General features: G+C 42.5%; 1 protein-coding gene across 3 annotated transcripts in view; it reads right to left on the reverse strand.

Moving 5' to 3' along the window:
* Bcl2 (BCL2 apoptosis regulator) overlaps positions 1-24,206 on the reverse strand; it is a 171,284-nt gene that overhangs the window by 141,471 nt on the left and 5,607 nt on the right. The window contains exon 2 of one of the 3 annotated variants that reach the window (XM_027417863.2): positions 18,812-19,256. The exons of the other annotated variants lie outside the window; for them this stretch is intronic. Coding sequence (XP_027273664.1) covers positions 19,251-19,256 — 6 coding nt within the window. The 3' untranslated portion in view covers positions 18,812-19,250. Of the gene's footprint in view, positions 1-18,811; positions 19,257-24,206 lie in introns of those variants that run through there. 3 annotated transcript variants of the gene reach the window in all.

Raw genomic sequence — 24,206 nt, forward strand, 5'->3', positions numbered from 1 at the left:
GCTCAAACAGGAAGTTGATGAGTTCACTTCTGGATATTTTGAATTTGGAACATTTATGTCACCAAGGTTTCTTATTTTAGTTTTGAGGAATTTGAAAACAAAATTGTTGGGTTTTGGCATTGAGAGCAGTCTCTTTTCACAAACACGGGCTCACTGGAGCTTCTATGAACAGAGGAGCTGTGACTCCAGAGTCCTTCATGAGGATGGCACATGAGACTATTCTATATTGTCATTGTTTTGTGACTGACACTCATCCAAAGTCTAAAAGTTGACATGGAGAATGATACTGAGCCAGGAACAATTCTCCACATGCTCTCCACTAATGCTCTTGCCATCAACTCTCCACTACTTTATGTAGCTAGCTATACAAAATCTTTTTCCTCTTTGTCAATAACTTTAGAAACTAAACTTTGAAAACTAATTGTTTTCCATTCTTATTGATGACAGTAACAATCACTGCTGTTTTGTTCTGTGATTTTATTTTATAATAAAGTAAATCATCCAAGGAATAACAGACATTGATTAATGTTTCTACGTTGCATTTTGGGTTGGAATCGGGAGACTGACTATAGTTCACAGAAACTTGGAAAATCGGTTCATTTAGTAGTCACGAACACAAAAATGGGATACAGGTTTCAATCTTCTCCAGTGCAGCTCACTGGATCTATAACAATCTTATAAATTAGAACCTCAAACTACAGAGAAGACATGATGTTCTGGAAGCAAAGTTTGATCATAGATAAAAGCTACAGAGATACAACACAGACAGCATTTAAAATAACTGCCTATTATTTCTTTAGGAGCTAGGCAGAGTATTGGAAAATATGGTGGGTCTTAAGATGATTTAAAAATATCTGTGCACTTTCAGTAAGCGTGCAAGTGAATGAATTCACATGTTTAGCGGAGTGCAAGACACATGTAGACTTATAGTATAGAACTGCAGAAGGAAGGGAGAGAGGACGGAGAGAGGGAGAGAAGGAGGAAGGGAAGGAGGAAAGAAGGAAGGAAACAAGGAAATATAAAGTAAAAGTTGGCAGTCACTGTACTTCGCTCAGTAGACACCTCTGAGCGCTTAATGTCCAAATCTGTATTTTTAAACATTTTTAACACATAAGACACAGTCTCCAACACTTTCACACCTAGGGGAGGTGGGAGGGAAAGTATAGAAAGCATTTGCATATATCACTCAGCATGTGACCACACTTGGCAGGGTGACATCAAAAGGTTGGAAGTCCCTGAGGCAAAGATTTTGAAGCCAGTCCCATGCTTTCATATATCAAGTCAGAAGGGATGGGGATTTTAGAACACTTGGACAGAAGCACAATGTTCTGGGATATACAAGTTGAAGGGGAAAAAAAATCTCCAAAACAGAGGTGACAAGGAGAGAGGTTCAAGAAAGGGCCACCTGGCTCAGAGGAGTAGGAAGTGGTGCTGGATCCACTTCAGGTGCGTTGGAATGAAGCAGGGGGCAGGCAGGTGTGAGCAGCACACTACGGGTGATACCGACTTGACCTTGTAGGCGACTTGGAGCTTTAAAAGAAAATCAAACTAGAATTTTCAACAAATCGGTTGAAGGCACGAGATAAAGCAGAACAAGTAGAGTGGGCTTATGAAGACACAAGCATGACTGGAGGTTGCAGTAAGACTGTGAGGAAGGGATGAATGCAGAGAAGTGTCAAGGGATGCCAACGGAGCCTCCTGACTCCTGTAGAGGCAGCCAAAGAAACACATGGGCTGGTGTTGAGCGTGGGAGATCAGGAACACGGCAGTAACACGAAGAGAAGGTGCTGAGTCCAAGAAAGGTTTTGTGGGGACAATGGGTGAGTTTAGCACTGGGCTGAGGAGGTAGATAGCATGCTTAACTCCGGTTGCCAACAAGAACTCCAGAAAGGAAGGATCACCAGGAAAGAGCATGAAATAGAATTTGCAGAAGAAGCTACAACTAGTGGATAATGAAGCTACAGAAGTGGAGGGGGTCATTCTCCGAGAGTCAAGGGGAAAATGTGGGGAGTAGGGAGAATGAGTCCAAATAAACACTATTCAAGAAACTTCCAAATCACTTACTCAACTTATACAAAAATGGAAATGATGGGGCCAGCGAGATGGCATGGTAGATAAAAGCCCTTGATGCTGAGTAGGCTTGATGGGCAGATTTCAATCCCCAGAACCCATGAAAAGGGAGGAGGAGATAACCGACTCCATAAAACCTTCGTCTCACCTCTGCTTGCATGCCATGACAAAGGCACTCCCCTGTACCATGTGTGGTCCCCCCCACCTCTTAACAATAAATAAGAATAATAATAACGTAACATATCTTTTGAACAGAACGAAGATGAGTTTCTTTCCCATAGTTTTCATAGCAAAAAGAGAAGGAAGCACGGCTTCAGCTCACTCACAATAAAGACCATGGCCGCCATGCTGTGTGGGAAAGCCAAGAGCCCACCCCACTGTGGGAACTTCATGTGGGAGAGCCAGCATCATGGAAAGCGGGAACATGGCCTCCAGGCACAGCTCTCCTTTCCTAAACCCAGGTTGCGCTTCACTGAACAGAAAAACAACCCAAGGTGAGCCTCTGTTTCATAGAAGGCGATGGAAAAAAGTAACCCAAGTCAGCATGGACACACAAACAAGAGCAGAGAGCCGTTCTGTGTAGGTGGGTGCTTCCCCTCCCACCCTCATCCCAGCGGCTCTTTTCCCAGCTCATTATGGACACATTTCAAACGTCTCTGAGGCGCAGATAAAGCTCCTTGAGTCTGCAAACTGAACAGCTCCACAGCAGAGAGATCGCAACACCATCCTTCCCACCTTTGCATGGAACAAAAGCCTCACTTTTGCACCCGGTACCCACAGCTGTTTGTCAAGAAAGAACACAGCCAGTCCCACTGGCACTTTGAAGGTACACTGTCCTTTTCCTGTGGCCTAATTTAGCTTCAATTGAAAAGTGCCAAAAAAAAAAAAAAAAAAAGCCAAAACTGGATAAGGTTTTCACAAGAGTTCCTTAGTAAGAGAAAGCTAATTTTATTCCAATATGAGTCCTTGAGACATGCAGGCATGCTTGGTTTCCACTCTTGTATATCAGTAAATTTCTAAAATGTTCCCAGAACAGACTAGGCTTTTGACTGGGAGTGATTTAAGTTCAAGGTTAAAATCAAAAACAAACAACAACTTAAAAAAAAAAGAAAACTACATTTTTTTCTTTTTCAAAAAGTTATCAATCTTCTCGATAATATGGAGTACATGGGACTATTAACTACTCAGCATCTGCCCAGACACAAGGTGCCTGTTGCTCCCCAAAAGAATGTCACCAGCACTGGTAACCAGGAGTCACCAAGCATCCACTGACCCACAGCTGTGCCCTTGGGATCATGCAGAGAAAGTTAACCAAGCAGAGCTGTTGTTGGGAGTTTGCTATTTAGTGGAAGAAGCTCTAATCTGATTTAGAAGTATGCCCAGGAAGGCTCCAGAGAGTTCAGAAGTACAGCTACACGGAATTACTTAGTCCAGTTGTAACTGGCTACTTGCTACAGCACCAAACACGGCCCTTGTGTACACATGAGCATTCTCTGGGATTTTGTTGCTTTGTTTTTCTCAATAAAATGGAAACACTTGACGAAAGAGTATTTTTGATGTACCTGTTTCTTTCATCCAGGAAGGTGGAGATAGAATCAGTATCCAGTTGTGACTTTTCTTGAGGCCTTATATTCTTAGACAAAGACATTCTTAGAAGATGGCTTGTGGAGATGGCTCAACAGTTAAGACAAGACTATGAACCTTACAGAGGATTCCAGTTCAGTTTCAAGCAACTCACAGCTCCTGTAACTCCAGCTCCAGGGCATCCCATGCCTCTGGCCTCCATGGACACCTGCACTCATGTGCACATACCCAGCAAGACACACACACACACACATACATAATTACAAATAACAGTTTTAAAAAAATAACTTAGGAAACAGACTGTTTCGTGAGAATCAAGATTCACTAGACTCTGTACAGGTTAAGTGAAGTTTATTCAGAGAGAATGCACCTACATAAGTGGGTGACTGCCACGGGTTCCACTCCAAGGATCCTCACAGGCTGTTCCCTGTTACCTGACCAGCAGCAAGAGACAGCTCTCGGGTCTGGGACTCCATATCTAGTCCTCTCCTCCATCAGGTCCTCACTTGTGACCACTCCCAGTCAGTGCTACAGGTATGGGTGGGGTGGATAGCTCACTACAATAGACACTTGCTTAGAAAGAAGCTCCAACAGAGTCCAAGAAGGCTAGAAACTTCTGAGCAGGCTTAACCACACCGCCCATTCTAGATAGTAAAATATACAATCATTCTGGTAATTAAGACTGTCAATCTAATAGGTTAAGGAAAATATCAAATCAAAGCACTGCCAGAAGAGCTTCCATTCTGAGCAGTTTAGATTAGGATTGCATTGTGATAATAAAGAGGTGGGGCTTCCACACATAGGGAAAACAATAGTGTGTGTGTGTGAGACGCCAACCAAGTGCTCCATAAACGGACCAACATCTGGCATAGAGGGTTCTTCAGCTATGAGATACAACATAGAGGGCTGGAGAGATGACTCAGCCATTGAAGGCTAGGCTCACAACCAAAAATAGAAGAGGTAGAACACAGAGGAAAGGTATAACATTTCACTTTAAGTCTGTGAGTGCAAGAGGCATGGGGGCAGGGCTCTCAGGGAGGTTAACTGTTGCATAGAACTCACTAGCTGAAGCATCTTCATACTCCTAGCATTAAGGAAGAAATTTAGAGGCTCTCCTGGGTGCAGCAAGCATCTGGAATTTCTTTCTTCTGTTGTTGAGAACAAGGCATCTTAGCTAGCTTTCAACCCAAAGACCTGGCAACCCTGACCTCTCCCTCTGGAGGACATGCTCTGACAGGGCAATCCAGAAAAGTCATGCAGCATGTAAGCTTGGCACAGAGTCAGCCTTCATGCAGCACTCCCAGCCAGGGTGTCAGAGTAACATCTCCACATTTCCAAACAACAGTGACAGGGAATGCCGTCTAATATGGAGTCAAAACTCTGCTCCAGCAGGGAACACCCTGTCCAGAAGAAACTTTCCCTGAGCCATTTAACATCTTAAATCACGATTAAGCCAGCTCAAAGCCTCAACAGTAGCAGTGGCAATACTTCCCCTCTTCAGTCTTTCGAAGAGAGGACATAGTGCTGCACAGCATAACAGCACCCAGGGTAGGAGAATCCCCAGTGGCTGACATCTGCCTCATCTATTCTCCCAAGCAAGCTAAGTAATCACACAGAATTCTTTAGGGACCACTCTCTATGGATAAAGAGACTGAAGGGATGGTCAGGAAGAAAAGATATACTGGGTGGTATATACATGACTCTGGGTTGTGAAGAGTGTACATAGTTGAAAGATGGAACAATAGGCTCCAGGGAAAAGCAACATAAAGAATCTGGAATGCTGTGGACACTTGGAGGGTGTCTTTATCAGGGGCCATAGAAGAAACACACATATAGGAACAGCAGACCAATTTTTCTCCTATATATACTCTAACACAAAAGGGAAGGGGATCAAATGATAGTGGGCAACTTGAAATTAGATTTCAAAATTGAAATTAGATTTCCAAATGGAATATGCTTTAATTAGACTATGGAAATTTCTAGAAACATTTCCTCATCCTACTTCTGATCTTTCCAGGTTCCAATCATGAAACAGTTCATCTTTGGATCCCTTTAAAGAGCTAGCTGGCTACCAGAGATCTTCGCTTTGATGCCTTTCATTTATCTATTTATTTTTCTGAACTCTGGCTTCTCTGTTCCGTGTGATGGAGTGTGTACAGAGACGGCAAAGCAAACACCTGCCTTTCTTAAAACATGAAGAGCATAACTCAGCGCCTTTTCTGTGATCACAGAATGCAATTAATACTCTGGCTGCCTTGGTATGTAGACCAAACCTTCTGCCACAGTGTTTTGCGGTGCTGCTGTCTAGGGTGGCTCTGCCAATCTCTTCATTCCCATAGAAAGTGCGCCAGGCTTCTCAGTGCTAAGCAAAGTATAATGAGGCAGAAGAAATAACTGCAGCCCTCACTGAGGGAATGTGCCCTAGACGACAATGCTCTCTCCACAACACAAAGCTACCCTAAGATCCAAGGGCTTTTGTTGCCCTGAACATAGGAAAAGCAATTAAAAGATTGCCTTTAAGAAGGAAGAGTAGGAAAACCCTTCTGTCATTCATCTCTGGCTGGAAAACTTTCTAATTTGTAGAAAGTAGAGGGTAGGAGAAATTGTTTTAGACAAAGAACAAGATGTGGTTTACTAAAGTTTATGATCAATGTATGTTGGGGTGGGGGGAGTTAGAACCTGTGGAACCTGTGTTACAGCAGACCAATGACATGTGGGGGTTAGAACCTGTGTTACAGTTGACTAATGACATGTGATAGAAATAACTTGAACTCAGAAGTGTCAGGAGAAGATCAGGGTGAGCTCAGAAAGACAGGCAGAGAAACATGCTTTTAGGTCTCACACAGCAACTGCTATGTTTTGGTCACAGACATAAAGTCATTCTGCATACATTTGTGTTCCATGGGTCCATGTGCACAGTTCAAGCCAATGGTCATGTGTACCACACATCTCTCTGCTAGATGGCAGAAGGAAGGGCAGCAAAAGCCAAAAGCTCTGTGCTGTGATTGATAGCTTACTACAATTCTTTTTGTTGATTCTCTAGCCTTCAAAACTCATGCACTCTCTAATCTAACTTCCTCAATTGAAGATAAAGAAACAGAAAGTCTGTAACATGCTTCAACAGCATGGATCTGGTGAGGCTAGAAAGGCACTCCCAATGTCCTGGTCCTTGGTACCCTCAACAACTACACACCTCTCGCCTGCCACATTCATCTGCCTTGACAGACAGCCTTTCTCTTCCCCAGATCTGCACCTTTCTGTGTTTAAGCCACCTCCCATGTCAAATGACTTTCTGGTTACAATGAATTGCCTTAAGTTCCAGAGAACTTGCCTTCTCATTTTATCTCATGGATGACTGAACCTCAATCAGAGCGTCTCAGCCTTGCTTTATAATGGCAAAAACTTGACATGTCAGTCACTAATTTCCAACAGAAGGAAATATCTGCTAATAGTAACAATGAACCTGTTAACCTTACCTGGCTCTTTCCTAACGAACCTAAAATACCAACAGGGATTGTACCCTTGACACTGAGTATCAGCTACAACCTTGGATGAACATTTCATATTAGCCAGCAGTAGAATAGCATATATATATATAACATCTATCTGTCTGATAGATGTTAGCTAAGTGTAAACTGGCATACACTCTTCTGAATGCACTGCATTCTATTGTCTTTGGTAGAGAAAAAATCTTCCTTGGAGAAGTTTTAGGATATTTCCAACCATCTTCTATCCAACAGAGAAAGTCAAAGGCTGGAATTCCATTCCAAACTCAACTCCAATCCTGCAGATTGGCAAGTCACCCCCAGGCCACATCTTCCTCTGTAAAGATAAGGCAGAGCCTGCTTGACTACTTCAGTAGACAGACAGTGGGATAAATATAGATAGGATATAGTTTGCTATAGGTTATACAGGATGCTGCAAAATATCTAAACTATAGCACATCTGTGGGGGGCAGAAAAGAGATTCTTCCACCTTTCTATATAACTCCCAAACACAAAACTGAAAAGGTGACTATATCATGCTAAGGTGCTCAACTCCTCCACTAGTGTTGCCCACCGGAAATTCAATGCCAGTCATGCATATCATTGTAATTCTTCTAGTGGCTACATTGAATGTATTCTATTTAAACCTATATGTCCAAAATGACATCTTTTTAAATGTAGTTAATAAGAACATTACTAACGAAACATTTCTGAATGCATTTGTTGATACAAAGTATCTTTGAAACTTGGCACATGATTTACATTCTCAACACATCTGGAATGAGAGGCACCATATTCACACACCCAGCATGCACAGGGGCCAGTCATCATGCTGGACAGTGGAAGAGCTACAGAGTGCCACATTTCACATTTAGGAGGACATAGTAATTTCTTTTCAATATCTAATGCAATGCTGGTAGCCAATAAATAATCATTATGTGCATGATGAATAAGTAATATGCACTGTGGCACTGAAACCTTTTGGGGATAAGAGCAGAAATAAAAGACTTTGGAAATACATTTGTCTGTGTTGACCTTCTCCTGTCCCCCCAGACATGTATGGCCAGTATGTAGCCACTGGTGGAAAAGCTGCTCCAGGATGCAATCCCAGACATGGTATCTGCTGGTGGAGGAAGCCAGGTCCTCTCAGCCTTCTTTAACATGCTCCACTGCATATGCCTCCTGCCTCCAAAGTAACTACACCAAAATGCCTAGGAACACCGCTGAAAACAGATGAGCATGTGTCCCTGGGTCCCGAATTACTGAGAAATCATTTGCATTCTGTTAGGCAAATTTGCATAAAATTGGAGCCAAGAGAGCTTGGCTGGGTTTGCAAGGCTCACTCTTTTCTCCACCACGATGATGCTACGGCCACCACTGTTTATCACCATTTACCAGGGTGGTGCAGCAAGACAGACCCCAATTAGAGTCAACATAAAAACGGAATCCTCCCCATGCCCACTTGGAAACTGGCAAGGGAGTGGGGGCATAGCCATGTCATTTGGCTGCTGAATCCTTTGTTATGACAAGACTTTATTTACAAGACTCTGACCTATGGCAAGAAAACACGGCTTCAGCTGAGGTTCTAATGACCCATGACTGTACACACACCTGAATGCAAGAGAGCTCACTGTGGGAAACCAAGCCTATCACCCCTCATTCCACAAAATCCTTGGCTTCCATCCCTAAGGCAAACACTTACCCTAAAAGACACTTGCCCCTCTTTGCCAGGTGTACTGATGTGCAAATTCAAGGTAACACTCACCTAAAAACCTCTGAACCCAGATAACCCGTCTTTCTTCCTCTGGACCAAGGGACGCATGTGTAAAATGGAGTGACACTGAACATGACAGCTGAACAAAGTAAATCACTCACGGCCAAATGTAGAAGAGAGAACAGAACACAATCAGATACTATTTTATATTTTGTTATTTTTATCTCACCCGCCCATTTCTTTCGAAGGCTATTCCCCAGGGAAATTCCATTTTCATTACAAAACTGGTTTCTTGTGCCAGGGAAAAGACTGTGCTGTTGTTATCGCTACCATTGTTATTCCTGCTAAGGTCATCTCAGATGCTCTGTCTACGTGAGATAAATGGTTTCCTAACAAGCTTCCCAGCATCCTGTGGCTGTCATGTTTGCCCCGAGTCATAACATCCAGAGCCTTGAGAGAAGCAGCTGCCTGGAAACTCCAAAACTGGAGAGGCAGCTGGGCTCTGTCTTCAAGAACACCAACTACTCTGATACAGGCTAAGTTCAAACACAGCTTCACCATACGATCACTGCCATTAGTCACCTCTCTGAGCCTCAGTGCTGTCACTGCCAGGCAGATATATGTACCACTCCAACATGCCCAGACTGCTGCAAGAAAGAAATGCAGTAACAGGGACAGAAGATGTATAACCCATCCCAAGGACATCTGCTCTGCTACTGCCATATAGACAGCTGGGGGTGTCCTGGGACACTTGCATGCAATTAACTGTAATGTGGACATGTCCAGCTGTCCCGTCAGTCAATGTTTATTGGACATCTACTGAACATGTACAATCAGCGCTGGTCATGCATACCTACCTCCCTCAACCCCTGTGCACCATCTTCATAAGCATACCTTGGAAACACCTTTCAGGCTGTTTGTCATGGCTGTTCTAACTTCCTCAGACTGCTCAGGCTGTTTAGCACCTCATTCTGGACCCTTGTCCCACTTTTCTGTCTTTCCTGCTTCCCTCTACCCATCAAAACAGTAAAGTCAGCAATACTGTTGTCAGTGAAGTTTCTAGTAGCTCCCTCACTGTCCATCTAAAAGCCATCAACAGCTTTCTTCACCATGGTGCATGACTGTAACTTGGTGTGACAGTTTTTTTTTTTTTTTTTTGGTTAGTCTTGTCTTCAGGTTTGTGACCTCTCAGTTCCACCTTCAGCTTATTCTGGTCACTTTGCTCTGTTTACCGTTCCTAAACTTGGCAGACACTTCCAAATGTCTATATACACGTGGCATCCTTTTGCATCCTCATATGGCAAACTCCATTTATTAAAAAAAAAAGAAAAGAAAAGAAAAGCTATTTATCCACCAAAAGCCAGGCCAAATGTTCCTTTCAGGAACAACTCACAAGCTGTAATCTACGTGTTAGTTTCTCCATCAGAGGCAAGCCTTCCAACCAGGCCAGAGATCATGTCCAGAAAGCCAGTAAATACTGAGAATGTGGGCAGAATGAACAAGCCATCACACCCTACTGCACAAAATGGTGGCTAAGGGTCAGTCTGTGTGAAGCAGTCTCCCAAGAGCCTCTCTAGCTGACAGAATGCCAGGGACTCTTGTAAGTGTGTGTGCTATTGACTTTGTACACAGACAAAATTGTAGACTCAATGGTAAAGCCAAAATTCCCGTAGTAAAACCACTCTGTTTCCACTTGAGAGTTCTTTCCAACTCTCCACCCTCCAGAGTGAGGTAGGAAAAGAAGAATAGAACTGGTCGACAAATGCTGTCTTAACTTTGTTATTGCTTTCCTTCTCTTTCACGGTGGGTTGGAATGAATCATTTCACTAAGTGAATTTTTCAGATGGCTGAAGCCTAAACTTTCAAAAAATGTTAACCATTTAGAATGGAGATATTTCTGCAAATCATTACCCACTTTTCCTGGATTCTCTAACTGTTGCTATGAGAAATCCCCTTGTCTGGGTAGTATTGTGCTGATTCAGATGGGTGACCAAAAGGACCCCTAAGGCCCTGGAGTCTACTCCACACAGAGAGCTGCAGAAGATCATGCTGTTCAGCTCCCAGTTTGCTCTTCACAGCACAGTGGCATCAGTCTTGACTGACAACTTGCTTGGATTGAGAAGTGCCCAGGAGTTTATCAAAGCACACCTCTAACTGATGGGGAATGTACCGTGTGTGTTTATCTTATTGATTGTTAAATAAAGTTCTGTTTGGCCAATGAAACAGCAAGTTAGACAGGACTAGGAGTCAAACAGGATTCTGGGAAATGTAGTAGAGAAGTGGTGATCCAGGCCGGAAGTGACATAACAAGGAGACTCATATTTGAGCAAGGAGAAACAGGAAGTGTCCTTTTTCCCCTCCGCTCTTCCTCCAGCGGCGCCATGTGAGCCACCAACAAGAGAGGGTGCCAGCGAAAGGCATCCTCTATAAGATAAGTCTTATAAAATATATAGGTTTATGATAATTAAGACTGAGATAACAGATGAGAATCCTAGTCATTGGCCAAGCAGCATTTGAACCTAATTCAAGTTTCTGTGTATTAATTTGGGCCCTAACTCAGGTGGGCAGCTGGCGTAAAGCGCACACGTGGTGGTGGGGCTCGGCAGCTTTTGGCGGAAAAATTTATTGTAAAATCTAACATTTCCATAGACAATCTTAGCATGAGGGTTCTGACCTCATGAGTACTTTATCCATTAATAGATTCAAGCTCTGAATGGACTATTGGAAGATAGTGAAAGGTTGGTTTGGCTGAAGGAAGCGGGTCACTGAGGGTGTGTCTTTGAAAAGTTATCTTGCCAGACCTCTTCCTGTTTCTATTCTGATTCCTGTCACAAGGTGAATAGCTTTGTCCTCTTCTCTCCTGCTGTCACCATGTCCCATCTCACCACCAGCCCAGAACCAGTAGACTTAAGAACTCTGAACCTGGGGCTGGAGAGATGGTTCAGAGGATAAGAGCACTGACTGCTCTTCCATAGGTCCAGAGTTCAATTTCCAGCAACCACATGGTAACTCACAACCATCCATTATGAGACCTGGTGCCCTCTTCTGGTGTGCAGATATACATGGAAGCAGAATGTTGTATATGTAATAAATAAATAAAATCTTAAAAAAAAAGAACTCTGAACCTGAGAAATAAAACTAATCCCCCACCACCACCTTTAGATAGTTAGATAGTTGGCTACACTGACAAGAAAAACACCATCAGTGAAAGGTTCAGGCATTATGCTGGCCTGCCCCTGTTACCTGGTGGAATCCACTCAGGCAATACCCTGGTCAGCCCAAGGTTCCATGGGAAAGAAGTCTGCACACAGGTGCAGAGGACCCCTTTAAAAGATAGGCCCCTGCACCTTTCTCTCTCTCTCTCTGCCCCTTTACGCTCGCGCTCTCTCGCTCTCTCCCCCTGTTCCTGCTCTCTGTCCCCTCTCTCTGTTTCCCCGCTCTGTCTCTCTATGGCGACCGGCCATGGCGGTCAGCCATTACCCTGTTCCTCTTCTTAGTCTCCCCATTCTACCGGGCCTTATAATAAACTTATAATCTTATGTCTGTCTCAATATTTCTCTTTTCTTCTTTTTAAACAAAAGAATAACAATCAGATTTTAAAACAATTTTTCTAATAATATTCAGGTCTCCATTATTTAACTCAGTTTTGATTTAATGTATTTCCTGCCACGATTGGCTGATGGAAAAAAGTCAATACTCAATCTTGTGAGAAAATGTCTTTTAAATGCAAATTGGCTAAAATATTATTCTGCCTTGAAAACGACTGGTATTTTCATAGATGCTTCATCACAGTAAGCAAAATATGCTGGGTATAAAAGGACAAATGCTGTGTGATTTCACTGCCATAAGGTAGCTGGAAGAGTCAAATTTATAGACAGAGAAAGCAGAAGAGCAGCTCCCCTAAAGGGAAGGAGGGAACTCAGGGTTGTTATTTGATGAGAAGAGAGTTCCATCTGGGGATCTTGAAAGCTCTACTGATAGAGATAATGGTGACAACTGTGCACCACTGAAAACAATATTGTTAAAATGGGTTGGGGATAAAGTTCGGTGGTAGAGGGCTTGCTTACTGTAGTGGTTTGAATAAGAATGCCTCCCAGGGGTTCTTATTAGCCAGCAGGGGTGGAACTACTTGAGGAAAATTAGAAGGATTAGAAGGTATGGCCTAGCTGGAGTAGGTGTAACATTGTTAGGGGAACTATATCACTGGGGGTGGGCTTTGAGATCTCAAAAGCCCAAGCCAAGACCAGTGGCTCTCTTTCTCTCTACCTGCTACCTGTAGATCAGTATGTAAGCTCTCAACTGCTGCTCCAGGACCAGGCCTGTCTGCTGCTGCTGAACTAGCTCTGTAGAACTGTAAGGAAGCTCCCAATTAAATTATTCCTTTTATGAAGGTTGCTGTGCTGTGGTCATGGTGTCTATTCACAGCAATAGCATAGTAACCAAGGCACTTAATGTACTTGTGCAGGACTACAAAAACAAACAAAATATGATTTTTAGGTAGGCATGGTGAATCATGCCTGTTATCCGGGAACTAAAGAAGTAAAGATCAGAGGGTACATGCAACCTCAAGTACAGCCTTGGATGCAAGGTAAATTCCAGAACAACCTAAGGTACAGAGCGAAAACTTGTTTAAAATTAGTAAATTATATACATATATTTTTTTCAAGACAGGGTTTCTCTGTAGTTTTGGTGCCTGTCCTGGAACTCACTCGGTAGACCAGCCTAGCCTCAAATTCAGAGATCGGACTGCCTCTGCCTCTCGAATATTGGGATTAAAGGCGTGTGCCACCACCTCCCAGCCTGTTGTTTATATTCTAAAACACAAATACACACCTGTTTCTTATTGAGGTGGCTAGGAAATAGTGGCTGAACCCTCGGTAGCTCTAGATGTAAATGTTAGCAACAAACCCTGCACAGCTGCTGTTGTGTGGATTGGCCATCATCAAGTAAAGATCTCTGATGTGTTTTATAGTTGTGATACTATTGTATTCACAAATTACAGTTTTATGACAAATAGTTGCTGCTTCTCAGGGCCAGTAGGAAGAACACCCAAGAAAACTGAGGTCAAAGGGGCACGGCTTTCTCCTTTTCACACAGAAGCCAAATTCTTCCTCTGTCTTAAAAGCTACACTTGTTACACAAAATCTACTAAAAGAACAAGATACTGATGGTGTGGATTTACTAGGATATTAGGGGTTAAAAAATACATCAGCCTTTTCAATACTACACTGTTGAGTTGTTCCTTATAAATTAAACACCGGTCAATAAACAAGAATAAACAGTTGGCATGTTCAGTCAACTACCACAGAGGTTGGACATTTGGGGAGCCTCATGTTGAACTGTGTCTTGCCTAATGAAAGGTTACTATTTTCCCTGGACCTGAATAACGATTTCTCTTCCTCTTTTTTTTTTTAATTTTTTTTTTTTTTTTTTTTTTTTGCTTCTTATGAAATACTCTGCTGTCCTGCTCTTAGAGGTTGTTAATGTGTTATACTTGGGAAAAACAGTTAAGTTTGTATTCATCTATGCTTTACTAAAAAACCCAACACATGTGGTTCTTTCTTTTTCTTTTTTGACTTGAGTTTTACATTCTGCATGTGAACTTGACATAGATTAAATATTTAACTCATCTATGCTAAGCAATGAAGAAATAAATCAACTAATAAAAAAGTAGAGAAGAAAAGAGACATTTGGCCGCGTGTGGTATGGTGAGGTGATCCACACCTTTAATCCTAGTACCAGAGAGGCAGAGGCAGGGAGATCTCTGTGAGTTTGAAACCAGCCTGGTCTACACGACAAGATCCAGACTGTCTGAGCTGGATACTGAGACCTTATCTCAAACAATAACAAAGCCATTTGATAAGGAAGTAGGAAGAGTTTCCTCTCCAGTCAGAATTTGGTGTCTACATTTCTTTGAAGAAAGGAGTTTCCTGGCCCACTCGGGACCCCCTTAGCCCTGTAAGTCAGCACACAGCAAGCATCCTGTCCAAGCCTTGTCATGGAAACACTGTCCCATTCTGGGCTGAAACACCTAAATTAAAATGCAGGCATGGAAACGGTATCTTGGCTGAAGGTGGGCTTGTTTCTGAGTAGAACAAAATTTATAGCTCACTCCAAAAAGAGATACATCATCATCCCGTAAACTTCAGCAACATGTCATTCCATCTCTGGACTCTGGGAAGAAACACAAAGGTCATGCCGAAAATAAGAATGACAGGGGAGTCAGGAGCACAGTGGATGTGAAGCCACAGACTTCCCCACCTTTTTATTAAAGGCATTAGGCAGGTTACAATTTGCTGGTGAAGTCACCGCCTGGATCAAGGACAGTACTGGGGGGTTGTTAGTCTGAATATGCTGACCTTTGGGAGTCTCAGCAGTCAGGTGTCTGGCCCTGTATGAAGCAATGGTGACCACTTATTTTTTCCAAAAGCTGCACAGAAACTGCACAAAAGAGACCCCTTTAGGAGGTTCACTTTTCTTAGCTACGAAAGACTGTTTAGAACCCATAATGTGAGAAAGATTTTGACTTTTTGTTACTGAACTACAGATGACTAAGTGACATCTCAAAGAAAACAAAACAAAAACAAAACCCCACATGTATCAATTTGTCATTTTTAATAAGTCTCTGTTTAAATGTTTGAATTTTTCCTATATTCCAGAGGCCATTAGTTATCAGTGGGGTTATCTGAATGTAAGGCCAGGGCTTGCGGATATGTGGGAGAAGTCAGCCGTGTTTCTATGGCTATGATGTTGCTTCCCACTCTTAGGGGGTTATTGAGGCTAAACCTGGTGTTTGGCACTTATGGAGTTCAATAAATTCTTATTTCCTTCCTTCCTGCTGCTTAATGCCCAGGCCAGTGGCCAGAGTTGCAATAAATACAACTGGGAGAGGAGAATCAGAGGTTCCACTTAGGAGAGCTGTTTCAAGCACATAATCTAAAAACAGTACCTCTCTTTAATTGATGCTGGGTTGCACAGAAGCTGACTTCAAACTGATGGGAAAGTTAAGGGGAGAACACTAAATTTGGAGTGTATTGTGAACAAAAGCATTCATTCTTTGCTGTGTGAACTGCAGCGACACCCCAAGACACACAAGTTCCCCTTGCCTTCAGAGCACCGACTTCACATAGCCTTCCTCATCCTGCAGCTCTCCTGCTGTTCTGCTAGTTCCACAGTTACTGCTCTGATGCCCTCACACTGTAGGACTCAAGGGGTGGAGGAGAGAGTCCTTGAGCATTGTGTTTTCTGTTTCAGCTCTAGTCCCCTAGAACAGTGAGTGCCTGGTACACAATTTCGTTTGCTTTGTTGTTTGAGACAAGGTCTCGCTGTGTGACTCTCTGGCTGTCCTGGACTCACTATGTAGACCATGCTGGCCAGTCTCAAATCAAAATAGCCCCGTCTGCATTTGCTTCTCTCAAGTACTGGAATTAAAGGTCTGCACTGCAAGCCCAGGCTGACCTTTAACAACCAGCAATTCTCCAGCCCCAGCTTCTTGAGTGCTGGAATTGCAGACATGAGCTACCACACCCAACAGTAAGAATTATTTGCCACACTCTAGGTAGAACCCTCATGCTGCTGGGCTAACACTCCTGTAGTGCACTAAATCTGTGCACTAAATCCGTGCGTGCTTGTTGAATGAGTGAAGTAGAATCAGTATGCACTTCAATGTGACCCTGAGGATGAAAGCCGAAAGTGCCACTTTTTTTTTTTAATTTAATGAATGCCTTTTTTTTTTTTTTTTACTGTTTACCTAGAGAGGAGCTCATTTTTAAAAGTAAATAAAAACACAACTGCTGGTTAGGTAGTGACAACCTAGAGCTATCATCTGCAGTAATCAGCAGGCTCCACTCTCTCTGTGTTGACAGAGTGGGTGGTTTATAGAACTGTCTCATGGAATAAGACCAAGATCTCCAATTACTCTGTTAAAACTGTTCTCTTAGGAGCCACATGATCAAGACCACCTGGCTCACTAGTCCCTACAGGGTCTTGAGCTCATGTATGAACATCAAATGGCAAACACTTAGATTTCCCTCTGCAGCAAGTAAGCAAACAAACAAACTTTATGAACACAGAACCAAAGGAGGAGAAATAACCAGAAGCAAGACACTGCATTGTGTGTGTGTGTGTGTGTGTGTGTGTGTGTGTGTGTGTGTGGTCTTGAGCATTGGCTCTCGGATCCCATTGTCTGTGACCTCTGCTCTAACCAGGCTGTACTCTTCAGTCCCTGCAACCTGTGTTGTCAGTTGGTTACACATTCCCCTCTTCATTAGGCTCCTCCTCTAGTCTTCGGTTATTCCCTGGGAATCCCTTCCTGGCTTAACTAATGCCTCTGCTGTGGCTGCCCTCTACCCCCTCAAGCCTATCTGCCCTGGATGACTCTGGATCCCCACACCCCTGGACTGAAAGTCAGATATCTTGCTCCAGACCTGGCTTATCCACATGTTATCATTTATATTAATATGACATGTTCCCCATAGGCTCACATTTGTTTTACTTTATTGTTTTATTTTATATGTGTATGAATGTTTTACTTGCATGTATGTTTGTGTACCACTTGCATGTGTAGTGCTAGAAAAAGCCCGGAGAGGATATCAGACCCACTGGAATTGGAATTACAGACAGTTGTCGGCCACTTTGTGGGTGCTGGGAACCAAAACCAATTCATCTGGAAGAGTAAGCTAGTGCTCTTAACCACAGAGCAGTCTCTTCAGTCTCAGGCTCACATTTTAAATGCTTGGTCCCTATCTGGAAACATCAGCAAGTGCGCCCTAGTTAGAGGAAGTAGATAATATGGGTCAGCTATTGAGGTTATCTCATCCCTGCCCCCATCTGTTAAGAATAGTATCCACCATACACTCTCCATACCATGATGCTCTGGCCAAGCACCTAGGGCCAATCAATCACAAACTGAATCTTCTAAAACCATGAACTGCCCCAAATCTTCCTCCCCTGTATTGTTTCTGTCAGGTATCATAGTCAACATTATACAGCCATCATAATTAACAGTGTATTGTGAAGAAGTCATATAAATTAATAGTTGATTTACTGTTCTATGCTCAGCAAGTACATGGTCAATTAGAAGTTGTTCAGTTAATGCCCAATGCAAAACTGCAAGTTGGTCCTTAACAACAACAACCAGGACAGTCCTTTCCAACATTTTACTGTCCCAAACATGTAGAGGTTTTAAGACAAAGTCAAATGCCTCCACCCTTATTACCCCTCCCTTCAATTTTCCATGTTTTTAAACCACTAATTTGCTCATTGGTCATGCCCTTGAAATAGTCCTTACAAAAGGCATTTTCAGATTCCAATGACACGGACTTTCATCAGTTAATTTTTAATCGAGCCAAATATTAAACACTCACATTAACCAGATAAAGCTACTGATTTGCAGTGACAGCTTGTGTTATTCTCACACACAGGCCAAGCATGAAATAGAAAACTAATAACCCCTTAACTGTATTCTCAAAGTATCATTTATGGGAAAGAAAACTACATTCAAAGAAAACTTGTGCAATGGCTGTCATTGCTTCCCCTGTGCTGCAAGCTGTTGCAGAGCAGGGGAGCTCATTTTCTCACGGATATGGGCAAGCTCAAGATCTCTCTGTCAGTGGATGTATTCATTAAGAAGGAATCTGGCAGCTGTACAGGGGACAGATAGTTTAGAGACCAGGCCAATTATCTGGGTGTCCTTTATAATTTGAAGTTTCTGAATTCACTCAAAGATAAGCCACTTGAAGAGGGGCTGGCAATGGGAATGAGGCACAGATGGCCACAGAAGAAGAGAGGGAGGGGGAGGGGAGACAGAAAGAGAATTTGTTTGTGGTTTCATTCATGGGGACAAATCTGCAAGTTGACACATCCCTCGTTTTAAAAGCCCCTGAAGAAGTATGGTCAACCTTCATTACAAGTAAACAAATCATATGATCTTTCAAACAGATGACAAATGATGAGCAACAAGGTTTTAAATTTGCATTATGCCAAGAGATGAGGGTTCTCAAAACACAAATTCCTCCAGTTCTCAAAACCACAGACAGGCTGTGAGGCTGGCTTGAACCAGAACACAAGTGTAGCCAAAGCTACTGGGCCAATAGTGTTATCAGTGACAGTCCTGATGATCTTCCTATTGGTCAGTGTCTGTGGAAGTGAAATCTTAAGTTCTCTCATCTTTGAGAATGCTGACCTGAGCTGGTTTCCAGCTTCAGTAGACTGCTTGATTTTATCAGAGAAGATCATTTATCTTCATGGCTTCAGTACAATTCTCTCAATATTTGAGTTACCACACTGATCAGAGCTAAAATCCACCTTGTCCTTCTGTGAGAACTTTGCACAAGCCTTGCTTTCTTTAAAGATAAGGTGATGAATAATCTCATACATCAAGACCTTCGCAGTCTGGCTTAGATCTGAAACACGAGAGGGAAAGGAAAGAAGGCACATGTCTGTATTCTGTGGGCATGTCACCTTTGCATCAACAGACAGAATGTGACCATCGGTGATGTCAGCATTGGACATGTAAGATCTGATGAATGTTTAATGCAAAATTCAGAGGATCTATTTTTACTTTCTTAACTCAAAGAAAAAGGTAACAAGGAAACCATAGGTATGTTTTCTTCTTTTGTTTCTCGTAAGTAGTAATTAAAAAGTAGGATGTGACAGTTGGGCACAAATGGCTCACTAAGAGACTAAGACAGCACTAGTCAGTTAGAATGAGTTAAACATCCAAAGTGCCTTTAACATAATAATTTTATTAATTCATTCATTTCATAAACCTAATCTCTGTTATAAAACACTTGCTGTTTATATATGCAAAATGCCATCTTGAATTTAATAGGATAAAATAGTTCACACAGAAGTCCCAGAGACTCCCAAAGTCCCTTGAAGTTAGATCATTAATGGAGGGCCTAAGTACCCAGCAGGACAGCACTAGTTAAGCTCAAGTTCAATTACTGTTTGAGAATGGGAAGACAAACTCATAAAGTAACCTTTGGACTGATCCTGAAACCCAATCCACAGCAGTCTTGTAAAGACTGCTGGGAAAAGCTGACATGTGAATAACAGGAATCAAAGATGGCATGTTTAGCAGTAGTATGTAGGACAACTTTGGGGATTGAGGGGAGCAAAGCTCCCCTAAGCCCACATAGCTTAGGCATGAAGACAGTTAATTTTTCACCCTCAGTTTTTCCCATGAGTGCCTGATCCTTAGGTCTCACTGTTTACTTGGCTCTTCCACTTGAATAACCTCATAAGGGCCTAAGATGAAGGAGTCTAAAGTCAAACTCATTATGTTTACCTGCCATGGCAAGTGGGCTTCCATTTTCTGGAAGACAGGGGGGTTTGTTTTGTTTGAGCCAGGGATATACACCTCAAGTCCTCTCATTCTTTCTGTCCACTATTCTTCATGGAATTCCAATCTCTAGGCCTATGTCTACACAATTCCCACCCACCCAGCCTTTTACATAACCCCTTTCCCATTAATGTGGTATACTCCTAGCTGGTCTCTCTGGTCTAGCCTCAACCATCATCAATCTTCTCTAACATACACATCCTGCTCTACCTCAGGATCATTTCAACATCCACCAAATTAAACACAACTCTCTTAGTTTAGGACCAAAGACTAGATTCTCAAGTTAAGTTCTTCCTGGGATGTTCATGATGCTCTAATCAAGCCAGACCTCCCAATTCTCTACAGACCTCACACATCCCTAACTGCTTGATAGCTCTGGGTTCCACTACCTTAAATATTCTCTCCCCATATGTCTTATCTCTTCTCCAAAGTTTGCTTCAAAACTCTCTCATAAGAAACTATCTATGTGCCTGTGGTGCCTTCTAACTAGAGTAGATCTCTGTCAGCTAAAAATGTCAAGGACTATAGCTACTTACAGATTTGACCCCAGACTGAATGTTTGTTCTTTAAAACACTTACTAACCGCCAGGCCATGGTGGTGCATGCTTTATTCCCAGCACTCAGGAGGCAGAAGCAGGCGGATCTCTATGAGTTGGAGATCAGACTGGTCTATAAGAGCTAGTTCCAGGACAGCCTCCAAAGCCACAGAGAAACCCTGTCTCGAAAAACAAACAAACAAACAAACAAACCAAAAACAAAACAATAAAACCACTTACTAACCAAAATACCTAGCACTGAGCTTTTTATATGTAGGTATCCAATAACTGTTTTGTTTTTGTGAAAACAAAGTTAGTATGTATGTTTTCCTAAATAACAAGATCCTTTAAATCCTTCCATGCCCATCATTGTTCTAGATACTGGGAACTTGACATTATGGTTCATTGACAGCTATTCATTTTTTTTAATGTTTCCTCAGATGGTCTTACTCTTGTGCTGCTACCATCTCAATGTTCAGTAAGTGGCTCTGCCTCAATATACTCGATATAGAATTTTGTTATAAAATACTTTCAAACCTCTTCTTTGGAAGAGGAGAAAAAAAATGTGGAGAAAAAAAAAGAAGAAGAAAATGCTGGCAAGAATCCAAAAAGGAAATAACTAGCCATGGCCCTGAAGCTTTAAACTTAGAGGTGCTGAAGCTTCAATCCTGTATGGAACTATTTTTGTTAGTATTCAGGCATCTGTACTGGCCTGCCCTTGGGGTTCTGACAGGATATGCCCTCAGCTGCAGCCACTAAGAGCACCACCTGTGCATATTCACTATGTTCCCCTTTAAAAGGACCCTGCCCACCCCCCCTCTACTCCCTCCCTCTGCCCCTCTCTTCTGCTGCTTCTGTCTCCAGAGGCCAGTCTCCCTCATCCCCTCCCCCCTTTTCCTATTCCCTTTCTCCTAATAAAAAACCCTTTCACTGGAAGTCTGTCACATGGTGTCTTCTTCTCTCATGCCGCTTCTTATAAATTACAGCAACTTTCCCCACCCTGATAAATTAACCTGTACAGTTGACAATACAATTCTCAGTTGATTTTTATTTCTATCCTAATTGTAATAAGGATGTGCATTACGTACTAGATAAGCACTGAATTAAGAGAACTAAGAATTTGTCCTGTCTTCTTTGGAAATTTCAGATGCAGCTGAGAGGGGAAGGGTTGGCTGAAATTCAATTTCAGACTCAATGCCAGAGATATAAAATTCACCATGCTGCAAAGCAGCAGTCTTAGCATCTATTATGAAAAGCTGAAAAGGAGCAACAAAACACAACCTGTAACGCAGACCTTGTTTGGGGTACTATACATGAACACCTGTAAACCCCCCATTATTCTTTTGTAGCCTAACTGCCTTTTTGATAGCTTAAAATGGAAAAAATATAGTAACTGGGACTGTCACAAGAAAAGATATATGGGTCTCAATGGAAAAAAAAATCTCCCTTGAAAAATTAAAGCTCTCTTGACACAGTGGCTTCTCCAGTTGTTTTCAGGAGACGAAATAAAGAGCGGAGGGAGTCAGTCATAAGCCTCTGACTCATGTGCTGAAACCCCAGAGAGCAGATTATTAACTAAAAAGGGAATTCTTTCTGGCCCCAAAATTCTAAAGGCAAAACAAACAGCAGAAGAGAAATGCAAGGTTTCCTGATGGTTTCTTGTTGAAGTCCATGCTCGATGTGTGTGATGTGTAAAAGAAGGTGTGTTCACTTCCATGGTTAACCTCTTCATGGAATGTGCTGGATCACCCAAGAACATCACCTAGGGAGCCAAACCAAAGTGGCCACACCAGCATTTCAGTGAGAGTCCCTTTCAAACAAGTAGAAGAGTGGGTCTGGGGAAGTAGTCATTACAATAGGTCACATTACTTTAGGTAGTTAAGGCATTTGTAAAGCTCAATAGTCCACTGGAGTCACCCACCACAGGGATCCCAGCAAGTAAAAACTATACCAGCTAATGTTCTTCTTGGCTTGGAGTTGGAATTTATGATCTCTGGAGGGAAGGAACAGCACCTGTCAATGGAATTTTTACCTGCCTCCCTGCCTATGGCAAGATCAGGGTCTGGTGAACTACATGGTGGCTTTGGTGAATTTTCACTGTCTTCTACCTCCTGGAAGAATCTGGATACAATGCCATGTTCTCCATGTGAATCCTATCCTTCAACTGTTGCATGGTGACAAAGAGCTAGCTATACCTGGGGTATCTATGAGAAAATCTAAAGGCCTTAGAGACAGGAACCATCTAAACCCTTGTGCTCACTGGAGGTCAACACTGGCACTATACAACTGGCCATTCAGAACTGCCACCTGCAGAAGAGCTTAGAAGGAAAAGTACCTTTTAATGTTAAAACTTTCCCCATCTGCATCTAAGGAAAGAGGCCCATGGGTACCGTACATTGTTGCTTAGGAACGCAGTGAGAGTGGAGTACGAATTCCTGTAAATTGTGAATCACATTTCAAAAGAGAAACATCTGATAACAGCATAGTACTAGGACCGAAACCAAAGCAAAATAGAAGCGTTTCTTTTTCTCAAAGGCCGGGGGGGGGGGGGTCTCTAGTCTGCTTCAAAATGTACTTGTATCTTTCTGTGCATGAGAGAGGTTTATTTAAGACACTTCTTCAAACTACCATGTTCTAATTAGAGCTAGCTTTGACTGTCTTTTCCTTAAAACATTTTAATGAAATTCTTTAAAAACTGTAGACTAGCAGTCATTAAGTCTACTCAATGTGCATAAACAGTGTTTTGTGAGTTACTATTTAAAAAGGGAACTCCCCCCACCTTTCAGTTCTGTTAATCCTATATCTGTGTTAGTTATTTTTCAAATTATCTGCATTTGGCCCCTTGTTTACATCACCTGATGCACACATGAAAAACCATATGGCTAGAAATAACTTTAAGATCAGGCTGAAGCACATGTAAAACGACATACTTGTCTTTCCTTCTTAGCCCAGGATCTTGCTCCGGGGCTCCTGGTTCCTCTAAGTTCACTAAGACACAGAAAGCCCTGGCCTGTGATTTATCCAGCCTGGGGCTAGCTTTCCTTCACACGTACCCAACCTTATCCAGGGCCTGGCCCTCATGAAACTTGCCATCTTGTCTGCTGGACACTTAGTCCTTGAACAATTTTTCACCTGCTTGGATGAGTGAATGTGTTTGAATTAAACTGAGAATGGAAGACAAACTTCACAGGGAGCTGAAGTCAGAGTGGTCTCTATATGTAGTCAGAGGCCAGGGTGACCAGATTGAAAGGGCACTGCCATACCTGAAAAGGGTAATATCAGATTACCTTAAAAAGGTTTAACAGAACTTTTGACTCTCAAACTTCTAGGGGGAAAAAACCTTCGAACTTGTACACAACAAAGGCAGTGTTGTTTCCTTGTACAAATGCACTCCTTTGCTGACCTGCTCCGAAGACACAGTCAGTGTCCTTAAAGCCACTGAGGTAGTGCAACTTGTGGGAGACACCCCTACT

Source organism: Cricetulus griseus, chromosome 5, assembly GCF_003668045.3.
Source record: "Cricetulus griseus strain 17A/GY chromosome 5, alternate assembly CriGri-PICRH-1.0, whole genome shotgun sequence".
Lineage (NCBI taxonomy): Eukaryota > Metazoa > Chordata > Mammalia > Rodentia > Cricetidae > Cricetulus > Cricetulus griseus.